Below are 12113 nucleotides of genomic sequence, written 5' to 3'. Positions count from 1 at the left end.
GGATTCGAACCATGGTCTGATTCCAAGCCCTTGAGCCATGTGTGAGCATGACATTGGTCCTTGCTGAGGCGAAGTCCCCGGCTGCCCCCTACGTATGTCCCCCACCCCACAGCCACTCTGCACCCACCTTTCTCTTCTGACCTTGAGCCTTTCCTCTTCGTACCTGGAAACAAGAAGGAAGAGCATGTCAGACACAGCCCTCCTTTCCCCGTAGGTACACTGTCCTGGGAATTCCCTTCCTTTTGGGAACAGAGAAACAATCTCGCTGTCATCTCTGAATACATGCCAGGCTTTAGAGCAGAAAGTACAGTCGGAGCTGACAGTCTGCTGGCCTTTTCATGTCTCCTGCTGCTTTGCAAGTCCCCACCCCCGCCCCCCAGCCCAGGGCAGGAAATATCTGTTCTGTTGGTGTATTCCAGTGACTCACTAGATATTTTTTGTCTGATTCAGAGATTGAACAGTGCCATTTTGAAGCAACACGCTCATTGACATGGGTTGTTCTACACATCCCTCCATCAGGGCAAAGTGTTTCTATAAAGGGCCAGAGAGGAAATATTTTCAGCTTTGCAGGCCGGTGTTGGTCACACCAACTCAATTCAGTTGTAGCTTGAAAGCAGCCGTAGATGACCCACCCATAGATGGGTGTGGCTGTGTGCCAATAAAACTTTATTTATAAAAACAAGCCGTGGGCCATGGCTTGCTGGTCCCTGCCCTGTACTACGGTAGGTGCCCAGCTGACTGTATTCTCTAATGTCACCTGTGCTTGTTTCACTGTGTTTCCCTCTGTTCTGCTGCTCTGCCACTCAATGTCTGGTTCCTGGGCCTTGTTCAGCTGAATGTGTAGTTGAGGAGCCCTGGCGGCTTTGAGGATTAGGTGGGCGTGCTTGCAGGGCCCGGGACACTTACTGTAGCACGCAGTCTGGGATCTGCACGTGTTCCATGGGGATGAGCTGCTCCAGATCTTCTAAGCTGTGCACATACTGGATCTTGTTGATGAACTTGACGCTGGTAGGAGAAGGAGGGGAGGTTGCCCAGGACCAGAAGGAGCAATGGCAGATAGGGCTGCACACACATAACCCAATTCCAGGATGCCACGAGCACCTTTGCTCAAAGCTCCCTCCCCACCCAATCCCAGCCTCCACCCTCTGCCCCTAGTGGGGTGGACAGAGCAGAGCCCGGGGTCCGACCCTGATCCCTGCTAAGCTGATGCACTTGTTTTAAGGAGACAGAGAGGTAAGAGATTCTGCTAGACTCTAGGCCGTCTCTCCATCCTCACTCTCTGCATTAATTTCCCCTAGAATGCTTCCCTGGCACTCTTGTCACTGCCTGGGACAACACCAGCAGTCATTTGGGCACAAGAAAGGCACACGTGGCACTCTGATTCACTCTCCATTCTTTTGGGATGAATGGCTTATTCCTGTATAAACCCGTATTCAGGTTGTCTGATAACACATGGTGCTTTGTCACCAGCATGTTGCTTTGAACTCACGGTTATTAAAAAAAAAAAAAAAATTAACTCAAACCTAATTTTGGTGATATGTAAAATAAGCTTTTTTCAAGGGAAAATAAAATTTCTTAACAATGAAAAATGTAAGGCCAAGAGAATATAATAGTCCAATGAATAAGAAAACAATCACATAGCAGTAAAAAAAAGGTAAGATAGAGCAAAACATCTACAAGAGTGTGTCAAGAAGTTTTATATCTATTTTTAGAGATTAGATGAAAATTCGGCTCAAGCTTTCCGGCATCCAGTGCAAAAGGAGACACATGATGCTCAGCTTACAGTGTCTATAAATGGAAAAATAAAGCAGTTACTCAGCAGAGGCCAATGGTAACTGATTAGGGGATGACAGACTTTTCCCAAGGAGAGGCACCAAGTGGCCATGTGGACCGGAATAAACAATTCCAATTGCTTTCATGCAGTTCAAATTTACTTTTTTATGAAAAATTTATTCTCAGAGCACGGGGTCTCCCTCCAGTTGGCATGACAGAAGGGTAAAGGGAGAACAGACAGGGTGTGAATATCAGACAAACGGGCAGGAATTGTACCCCGCCTGTCTCATCTTGGTTGTCCACTCTGTACCTGAATATGTCCGGGTCCAGAGGACTCTGGGTGGACCAACCAGATTTGTTAGGAAGGTTTTCTGTGGTGCCCAGAGCCAACACCTTCTGCTCTGAGCACTGCTCTACAAATACCGGTGAAAGTCACATCATGCAGATGATGTGATCACACCCTCCACGCCCATTGTTGGAAATGATCCCCGAATCTCTGCTGCGACCAGGCTTTGTCTGCCTGTGGGCCCAGCTTTCTGTTTCCTGTTGGGGGGTGGGGGTGTCCGGAGGGAGAACTCCAGTCCAGGGCGAGGCACATTCCCAACGTTTAAATCAGCGTGGGACACACCGGGATTTCCCTGGAATTGCAATCACAGACTCTCAGGGCTGGATGGCAGCTCAGAATCCATCTCTACTTTCCTTGGCTTTTAAATGGAGACACTCATTTCTCTCCCTTCTCCCCCTTTTCTTTGAAAGCTCAAAGCGAGACCCTCAAAATTTGCCATGTGAAAAGCAACCACAAGTGAGAGAAGCATCTGCCTCGAATGATGGGACATTGAAGACAGTGCAATTCTGTGAGGCCTGCGCGCGCGCTCACGGTTTTGCCTGGTCATCATTAGACAAATGAGCCATAATTAGTGTATTATTTACCTGATTTCGCTAGTCTTAGGAAACCTTGCGCACAGATCACCTGAAGTTGCCTCCTTTCAAATCGTTCACACTGTGTCTCTCTTTTTTTTTAAATTTGTTGGGGTGACAATTGTTAGTAAAATTACATAGATTTCAGGTGTACAATTCTGTATTACATCATCTATAAATCCCATTGTGTGTTCACCACCCAGAGTCAGTTCTCCTTCCATCACCATATATTTGAGTAAGTGTCTCTTAAAGCAAAGTGTGGCCCCGTCTCTTAAACTCCTCACAGATTCTTAACTGGGATCTCCATTCAATTCAATATTTGGAGTGACCTTAAATTAAATGTACATTCCATTTTTATGTGATTGACTAGGGCAGTTAGTGCCTGGTTTTGTTTTCCTTGCTCTGTTTCTCCGGATGCTTCTATATTGTGCAGTAAAGGGTGAGCTCAGCAGGCTTGGATGCCCAAACCCTGTATGTGGCAAAGAAAGAACTGGCTGTGAATACTCGTGGGAGGTCACCTGGAAACTGAGAATCGTCTTGCCTAGTAAGAGAGAGTCTAGGGTTACCTGGGGCCTTGAGCCTGGTCACGTAGTCTATGCTAACAATGTCATTTATGGTGGGGTTCTTGGGCCATGTCCTATCAGTTTGACCTCCCGAGTGGCTGGAGACTGAGTAACTAAGGTCAGCTACACGGTGCTCCATCCCGGTGTGGCTAAGCCCCAGTGAAAACCCTGCACCAAGGTGACCTTCCTGCTTGGCAATACTTGCACATGTCACATGTCCTTGCTGGGAGAATTTAGGGCTTTTGGAAGGGGACAACTGGAAGCTCTCTCGTGGTGTCTTCCGGGCTCCAGGAGCCTTTTCCTTTTGGACGATTGTAATCTTCGTCCTTTCACTGTAATAAACTGTTACCATGAGCGTAACCGCTTTTCTGAGTTCTGTGAATTCTTTTTAGCGAATCATCGAACCTGAGAGTGAGTTCATGTGTTGGATCATTGAATTATTGGCTGGGAGGAGATCAGACTTTCTTGGCATCCTAATCCCCACCGCCACACAGATTCAGGAGTGAATGGGGCTGGGCTCCCTACCGGGGGAGTGTGAGGGCTAGTGAACTTGCTGTGTGACTCTGAGTGAGGATTTCCTTGACTTTTCTGAGCCTCAGTTTCCTCATCCACGAAATGGGTGCAATCACACCAGCCACCCCAGGGTTGTGGTTATAAATGTTAAAAGGTATCCAACATTCAACATGGGAGAGATGATTGTTATTATTTTTCGCATGTTTGTCACTTAATAACAGACCCTATGATTGAAAACTATTTGAAGCAATAATATGTCTCAGCACGGAGAAGCTAGAAAATGCAGATTAAAAGAAAAAAGCCTGACAACCACCCACGTGGGTATCCGGACACAGATTTCAATCTCACCTGATGAAAGGGCGGGAGATGGCCAGGACGGTGCGAATGAACCAGGACGGGTGGACGATGATTAAGGATTTCAGGTTCTTCCGCAGTCTGCGTGGGAAGACAGAGGAAGCAAAATGGGTTCCCGGGCAACACCCTGACGAAGGAGGACCTAGCAGGTGTCGCCACCTTTGTACTCCCTGTAGGTGCCGTGGTTTTAAAGGGAGGAGGCGGAGTCTGTAAAGCTAAGCCGCTTGGCAGAGTTTGCAGCATCAGAGCTGTCTAGTCCTGGCTCTCTCTTAAACTGGAGTCTGAGCTTTTGACTGCGTGGCTACACCATCTCCCATTCCTGAAAGATTTTCTGGGGCACCCTGATTCTCACCACCTGTGTGGTCATGTTGAATTGCATCCCCCAAAATTCATATGTTGAAGTCCTACCTCCAGGATCTCAGAATGGGACATTATTTGGAAAACAGGGTCATTGCAGATGTAGTGAGTTAAGGTGAAGTCACAATGAAGCAGGGTGGGTCTGTAATCCAAGATGAGTGATGTCCTTATAAAGAGCGGAAATTGGGACACAGATACGCACAGGGAGGTGCCATGTGGTGATAAAGGCAGAGATTGGGGCAATGCATCTACAAGCCAAGGGATGCCAAGCACTGCCAGTGACCACCAGCTGGGAAGACGTGGAACAGACTCTCCCTCAAAAGGAACCGACCCGCTGACACCTCAGCTCGGGCCCTTGCAGCCCGAGGCGGCGCTCAGCCACGCCTACTCACCTCCTATCGATCATCTGGTAGCACTTCTTCAGCCAGCCGATGCCAGGCATCCTCCGCCGGGGGGTGGCACCATTCAGGTACACGATCATGTAATCCTCCGCCACCAAGAGTTCCAAACTGCTGATGACATACCTGGTCACGGGGCACAGAGGACAGGGGATCCCGTGAGAGGATGCCCCGAGTTAGGAAGCCCCAGGTCCTAGGACTGAACACCTATGGCACCTGCACCCTTTGCTTTCTCCTGCCCCAGCTTTACCAGCCATCCCTTTTCAGGTGTTATTGGCTGTCCCGGCACCCTCAAGGTAAGGTGGGTATGAATGACCCAGCCCACCCTGAATTTTGTCCGTGAGTATAGTGATCAGAGTAGTTACTCTTTAATTGAGCACTTACTATGTGCCAAGTATTTTAACACATGACCTCATTTAATATCTCCACTAATCCTGGGAGATGGGTCTCAAGAGCCCCAGGTATAGCTGGGGAACAGGCACCCGCAGACGGTATACTGCACTGGATGTTAGGGACCTGGGGTCCATCCAGGCTCCATCTCTCCTTGAATGGTTTCAGAACAATCCTTTCCTCTCTCAGCCTCTACCCCTCTGTAATTGGGGAGACTGGGCTCCCTGGTATCTCAGGCCACTCCCCGTTGTGACCTTCCATGGGTACTTCCTCCTCCTCTAGTCCACCTAGTACCCAAGCCCCACTGTATAAGAAGGAAATCTACATAATAATGATAATGAATAATCATGATTTACTGAGATCTTACTGTCATCTGCTAGGTGCTTTATATGTATTATCTGTGTCCTGTGGATACCTGCATGTCCTTGGGCAAGTGACTTAACCTCCCTGTGCCTTAAGCTCTGCACCTGTAGAATGAGAGGGGAGGGTGCCTCTCATTGTGGTGAGGGTGGAATGCGTTATCATCTACAAAGCACTTAGCCTCATGGCTGCCACATAAGAAATGCTCATAGATGATAGTGACGATGGAGATGATTGCACCAATGGAAAGCAGGGAACTCAGACCCAGGTCTGCTGGCAGCCAAGGCTCTCCTTGGTGCCAGACAGAGCCCCCACCCAATGTGGTTCTTGCAGCCTGGTCCAGCCCATTGGCGGGGACTCTCGGAACTGTCAGCAGCTGGGACGGAGCAGCAGGGGGGAGGAAAGGGGGGGCACTTACAGGAAGAGGTGCTCCATGATGTAGTGGTAGTCGGGGGAGCTGCTGTCCGGGAGGAAGCAGGCGGCAAAGACAATGATGGCGTTGAGACCTTCGCCGTAGTACCCTGGGAGAGGCAGCCAGTGAGTGGCCCCAGGCAGAGATGCAGAGCCCTCTCTGAGCTCTGAACTCTGAGCCTCCCCATGTTCCTAGGGAACGCCAGCCACCCTCGTAGGCAGGCACCCCCTGTGTGCACCCCACACATCCTAACCTCACCCCCCTGCAAGTTTCACTGGGAGACAAGGGTTTAACATCCTTGTGGCTCAGATGAAGAGACTGAGGTTCAGAGAGGGCCACTGATGAGGCCTGAGGAGTACGGTCTCACCTCCATGGGTCACCACCCTCATGTAAGGCCGGATCATGTGCAGGTCAATTCGGTGTTCTTGTTCTCCAATGATCACCGTCCGCCACAGGCGCCCGTTGGCAGCACTGCCATCCTCGGCTGCACCATCCCCAAATAGATCCGCACTGTCCCCAGGCATGTTCTTGGCGGCGGCCACAGGGGTGTCATCTGGAAGCAGGCCAGGGGTGAGCAGAAGGACTCCTGAGTCCAGACATCTCGTCCCAGTCTCTCTCTCCCGACTCCCTTTGCTGCCTGTGTCCATGGAGCCTGCACCTCTCTCCCCAGGCCACAGGCAAAACCACTTCATTGACTGACAGTGTTAGCTTGGGGCTGCTGGGGAAAATGGGGGACCTAGGAGTCAAGGAGTCACACCCAAATAATTTCTTTTTTCAAGCCGTGGAACAGATGAAAGTGTTTGGGGTGCATGTCAGGAAGCTCAACCTGGGTAGAGCTCCTTTCTATGAATGACTTACTGTGTGACCTTGCACCAATTCCTTCCCTCTCTGGGCCTCTCAAGGTTCTTAACCTCTCTTAAAATAGCCACCTCTTTTCCACCTCTCATCCTGCAGTCTTCCCGCCTCAAGAAATGGCTTGGCTGTATTCCCAGCAGCTCAGACCCCAAACCCAGCCATCATCGTCAACTCCTTACCTTTACATTCCCCATCCTTCCAGCAGATGCTGTGGCTCTGCTTTCATCCCCATGGCCACCACCATCATGACCTTCCTGACCTGTGTTCTTGCCTTAGGAAGTCAGCTCACATAATATCCACTCAGTGAAGCCTGTCCTGACCACCCTTCGAAAGGAACCCGCTGCCCCTCAGTTACCACCATTCAAGGTGTTTCACTCTGAGCATTTCTGAGCATTTCTGACATTTCTGATCATTCTCTGTGGGAGGCTGTCCTGGACACCGTGGGGTGTTGAGCAGCATGCCTGCCCTCTACCTTCAGTCGTGATAACCACAGATGTCCCTAGACGTGGCCAACTATCTCCTGGGGGGCAGAACCCCCCCTCAGGTGAGACCCCCCTGCCCTATGTCATCACCTCACAGCACAATGACCAGCTGCAATGATCTCGGGCAGATGAGATGTGTTTCATTATGTCGCCTTTGTCTCTGACCACCATGCATGCGGGGGGGCACCATCTATTCCTAACATTTTCCTTCCATATCCCCACATCTCGATCAAGACCTGTTCCCAACAAACACTGTGGAGTCAGTTGGAGGCGCTTCCTTTTGCTCTCAGTCACCTTCGAGAATCTGACGGAAGCCATGTTCCCCCCGAAAAATTCACAAGTTTACAAGAAAAATGTGCACGGACTTGCAGGAGCAGGTGGACCCTCCCGGGCCTGTTCTGTGAGCCCCGGGTTAGGACACCTGCCCACCTGAGCCTGTGAGGATGGAGGGATGGTTCCAGCAAGCCGGCTGGGGAAGCCAATTGGAGCCCTGAGTCTGACATGGGGCGGGGCAGGTGTTGGGAGCGAGCCTGGAGCTCACCTTCCCACTCCAGCTCGTTGCCGTTTCCCAGGAACTCCAGAGAGTCTGTCTCATCGGGAGTCTCGATGTCGTCCACGTTGATGTCCAGGTCATCAGGTGTGTCCAAGAAGTCATCGGACAGCAGGGAGCCCTCACTCTGATCCAGGGAAATGTTGATCTCCGGAGCAATCAGTGTCTTTCGTTTACGGTGAGCTCCATTGAAGTTCAACGTGTTGGGAGGGGCTGTGGGGAAACAGGAAAACCACAAAACAAAACAAAATCAGGTGCTTTTTCTTTCCTTTCCTTCCTCTCTGCTTCCTAACGTGGTGGGAGCTGCACCTCACTAACTATATTTAGATGAGAAATTGGAGGCACAGAGAGGCTGAGCAACCAGCTCAAGGACACACAGCAACACCTGACTTCATGAAGGTGCCCACATAGCTCTTGCCTACCACGGCCACTTTCCTTCCAGGCCTCAGAGCAGACCAATCCCCTTCCCTGACATTCCACCTAGGAGGCACAGCCTCTGACGTTTCTACGGTGACAGTCCCAGGAAGAACCCAGACCTGAAAACAGCGAGCCTGTTTCTGCACGCATGGAAACTTACAAGACATATCTTCTGCGGGGCTGCCAAGCGAGTCCATCCCAGTCTCTTCCGGGAGTGGCCTGCGGATCCAGCCGGGGGTGGACATCAACAACGGGGCACGGCAAATCCAGCCACCGGAGCATGGAGTTCAGACACAGCAACAACAACAAAACCCCTTTAGTTCTGGGGAATCGTTGGGACAAAATATATCTGTTCATTAGCACAGAAAATCATAGAATACCAGTGCTGGAGGGCTCCCTGCAGATCACCTAATGAATGTTGTCTTTTATGTTTGTTTGCTTATGGTTGGGGAAAGCCGAAGCCGAGAGAGGGAGAGGGTCTCCTCCAGTGTCACACAGTTGCACATATTCTGGGATATAAACAGCATTCTTTTTTAAAAATTATTATTATTAGTTTCAGGTGTACAAAACAATATAATAGTTAGACATATTTGGTCTCTGATGAGTTGTGGTTATTATATGCAGCAAGAATTTATCCCATGGCCACCACAGTCATCTGAACCAGCCATCACTGGGACAGTTTGAGCAACAACAACAACAAAAATGAAGAGTATTGGATTGTAAGCCAAAGTGTAAAATAAAATGTCCGTGAGTCCATATGGGTGTAAATAAATGACTGAATAAATAAAAGAGGAGGAGACCACTTTCCTGCACAGAAGAATTCCAAATCACATATGTAGATACTCTGAACTCAGGAGATGGAGAATAACTCCCTACTCCTCAATGTGGGCTGGACAGAGTGACTTCCTCCCAAATAGGACAGCATGGAAAGGAGGAGAGAGTGACTTTACAATGGAGAAACCTGACGAACACACTCAGCCAGGGGATCAAGGTCAACATCAATGGTGACAGGTCACGGTGACACATGACCCTGGATATGATGCGATGAGAAGGGCGCTGCACTCTGAGGTCTTCCTCTCAGAACCCATCACCCTGGTCTAACCACGAGAAACAGACTAGACAAATGCCAACTTAGGGACATTCTACAAAATCCCTGACCAATCCTCCTGAAAACTTCAAGGTAACCCCAAACAAGGAAAGTATGAGAAACTGTCACAACCCAGGGGAGCCTAAGGAGACGTGATGACTAAATGTCGTATGGGATCCTGGATGGGGTCCTGGGGCAGAAAAATTATATTAGGAGAAAAGGGCTATGGAAATCTGAATAAATTGTGGACTTTAGTTAATGATAAGGTATCAATATTGGTCCATTAATTGTAACAAATGTACCAGCCTAATATAAGATGTTAATCATAGGAGAAACTGGGTGTGTGGTGTATGGAAGCTTTCTGTAATATTCTTGCAACTTTTCTGTAAATACAAAAACTTCTAAAAAATAGTGTTTTTTTTAATGCTGCCAACTATGCATTTGTGCCCCTTTAATGTTGGTTGAGCACAAATTTGCAGAATAAGACCCGCTTTTTGGAGCCACAGCTCCCGCTGCCTGAGTTTGACCCACATGCTCTGGTTGCTTTTGCTCCCCAGGGAGATGCTCAATTCCCGGAGGAAGGTTTTGCAGGGCTGTGCGGGGTGATGACTCAGGGAAGTGCTTGCTACAGGTTAATTCATTTCTGCAGCTCAACAGTGCAGGCTCAGCTGAAAGGGGAGCTGTTTAGACTGGGAAGGACAGTAGGATGTGTTCTTTTCTTTTCAAAAATGCTTTATTCCCTCACCTCTGTTCCTCATGGAGGTCGCACTGGCTCCCTTTGCAAGGTGGAACCTACTATGTTTCTTCCTTTGCCTCCCTCCCACCTTTCTCCCAGTCATCAGGAATTGAATATTCTTGGAGTAACCACTCCCTTCCAGGTGCTTTGGTGGGTCTTGAAGATACAGGATGAATCGGATATTGCCTTGCTCTCATGGAGGCCAAAATAGAGCAGAGGCCTAAAGGAAATGAAGACGTATGTCCACACAAGAACTCATACTTGAATGTTCACAGCAGCATGATTCACAATAGCCAAAAAGTGGGAACATCCAGATATATATTAATGGATGAATGGATAAACAAAGTGTGGCCCCGACACACAATGGAATATTACTCAGCCACGAAAAGGAGTGAGGCACTGACACTCGCTACAATGTGGATGGACCTCAAAAACACGATGCTGAGGCCGGCCCCTTGGCTCAGGCGGTTAGAGCTCCATGCTCCTAACTCCGAAGGCTGCCAGTTCAATTCCCACGTGGGCCAGTGGGCTCTCAACCACAAGGTTGCCGGTTCAACTCCTCAAGTCCCGCAAGGGGTGGTGGGCTCTGCCCCCTATAACTAAGATTGAACATGGCACCTTGAGCTGAGCTGCCGCTGAGGTCCCAGATGGTTCAGTTGGTTGGAGCACATCCTCTCAACCACAAGGTTGCCAGTTCGATTCCTCGACTCCCGCAAGGGATGGTGGGTAGCGCCCCCTGTAACTAGCAACGGGCAACTGGACCTGGAGCTGAGCTGCGCCCTCCACAACTAAGACTGAAAGGACAACAACTTGAAGCTGAACAGCACCCGCCACAACTAAGATTGAAAGGACAACAACTTGACTTGGAAAAAGAAAAAGTCCTGGAAGTACACACTATTCCCCAATAAAGTCCTGTTCCCCATCCCCAATAAAATCTTAAAAAAAAAAAAAATGATGCTGAGGGAGACAAGCCAGACACACAGGCCACACAGTGTGTGATTCCATTTACGTGAAATGTCCAGAACAGGCACATCCACAGACAGGAAGTGGGTTAGTGGTTGCCAGAGGCTGGGGGTGGAGGATGGGAGGTGACTTAAGGGGGACAGGGTTTCTTTTTGGTGTGATGGAATCTTCTGGAATTAGATAGAGGTGATGATTGCACACATAAGTGCACCAAATGCCACTGAATCGTGCATTTAAAATGGTTAATTTTATGGTACGTGAATTTCACCTCAATGCTTTTACAAAAAGGTAAGCCTCAAATAAAATCAGAAGAAAGTTTTACAGAGGCAGAGGGTGCTGAGGAGTCAACTCACATGCCCATTTCACATTCACACTGCTCTGTCCCTCTTGTCTATAGCTGCCACCCCTGCTCCCAACATGGGGGGCAAGGCTGATGACTCATATTAAGTCCAGTGTCCTAGAGTACAAGAGGTACAACACCTGTGTGCAAGGTTATCCCAAATTATAGACTGATGGCTGAGGCACTACCCCTACTTCTGTCCTGCCCACACAGCACTTAAAAACATTTTTGGGGTGTCCAGATGGCTCAGTTGGTTAGAGCGAGCTCTCAACAACAAGGTTGCTGGTTCAATTCCCGCATGGGATGGTGGGCTGTGCCCCCTGCAACTAAGATTGATGACGGCAACTGGACTTGGATCTGAGCTGCGCCCTCCACAACTAGATTAAAGGAAAAGTCTTGGAGCTGATGGGCCCTGGAGAAACACACCGTTCCCCAATATTCCCCAATTAAAATTTTTTTTTTAATTTGCTGTAAAGCCAGAGATGTGACATCAGAAGTCTAGCTTTCTGTCTCTTCTTGAATCAGATTGGTCCTTCACGTGAGGTAACCACCACCAGGAACTGACTGTCCACCACTTCTGTTCACCTGGGTGTCAGAATTTCCTTCTAGCTCCTTCTCTCATGTACCCTGTCTGCTTGGCACCCT

General features: G+C 49.2%; 1 protein-coding gene across 1 annotated transcript in view; it reads right to left on the bottom strand.

Annotated features, from left to right (window-relative positions):
* ATCAY (ATCAY kinesin light chain interacting caytaxin) overlaps positions 1-12113 on the bottom strand; it is a 28869-nt gene that overhangs the window by 7146 nt on the left and 9610 nt on the right. Inside the window, exons 3-10 of the mRNA XM_019744219.3 lie at positions 8503-8561; positions 7917-8138; positions 6406-6591; positions 6045-6147; positions 4871-5002; positions 4116-4202; positions 907-1005; positions 128-163 (exon numbers count right to left, since the gene is read on the bottom strand). Of these exons, the coding sequence (XP_019599778.2) occupies positions 128-163; positions 907-1005; positions 4116-4202; positions 4871-5002; positions 6045-6147; positions 6406-6591; positions 7917-8138; positions 8503-8561 (924 nt within the window). The remainder of the gene's footprint in view (positions 1-127; positions 164-906; positions 1006-4115; positions 4203-4870; positions 5003-6044; positions 6148-6405; positions 6592-7916; positions 8139-8502; positions 8562-12113) is intronic.

Source organism: Rhinolophus sinicus, chromosome 15 (assembly GCF_057876585.1).
Source record: "Rhinolophus sinicus isolate RSI-liver-muscle chromosome 15, RSI-T2T, whole genome shotgun sequence".
In the NCBI taxonomy this organism is placed as follows: Eukaryota; Metazoa; Chordata; class Mammalia; order Chiroptera; family Rhinolophidae; genus Rhinolophus; species Rhinolophus sinicus.
The sequence above is the reverse complement of the archived record's forward strand: the minus strand, read 5'-3'. Positions and strand labels throughout refer to the sequence as shown.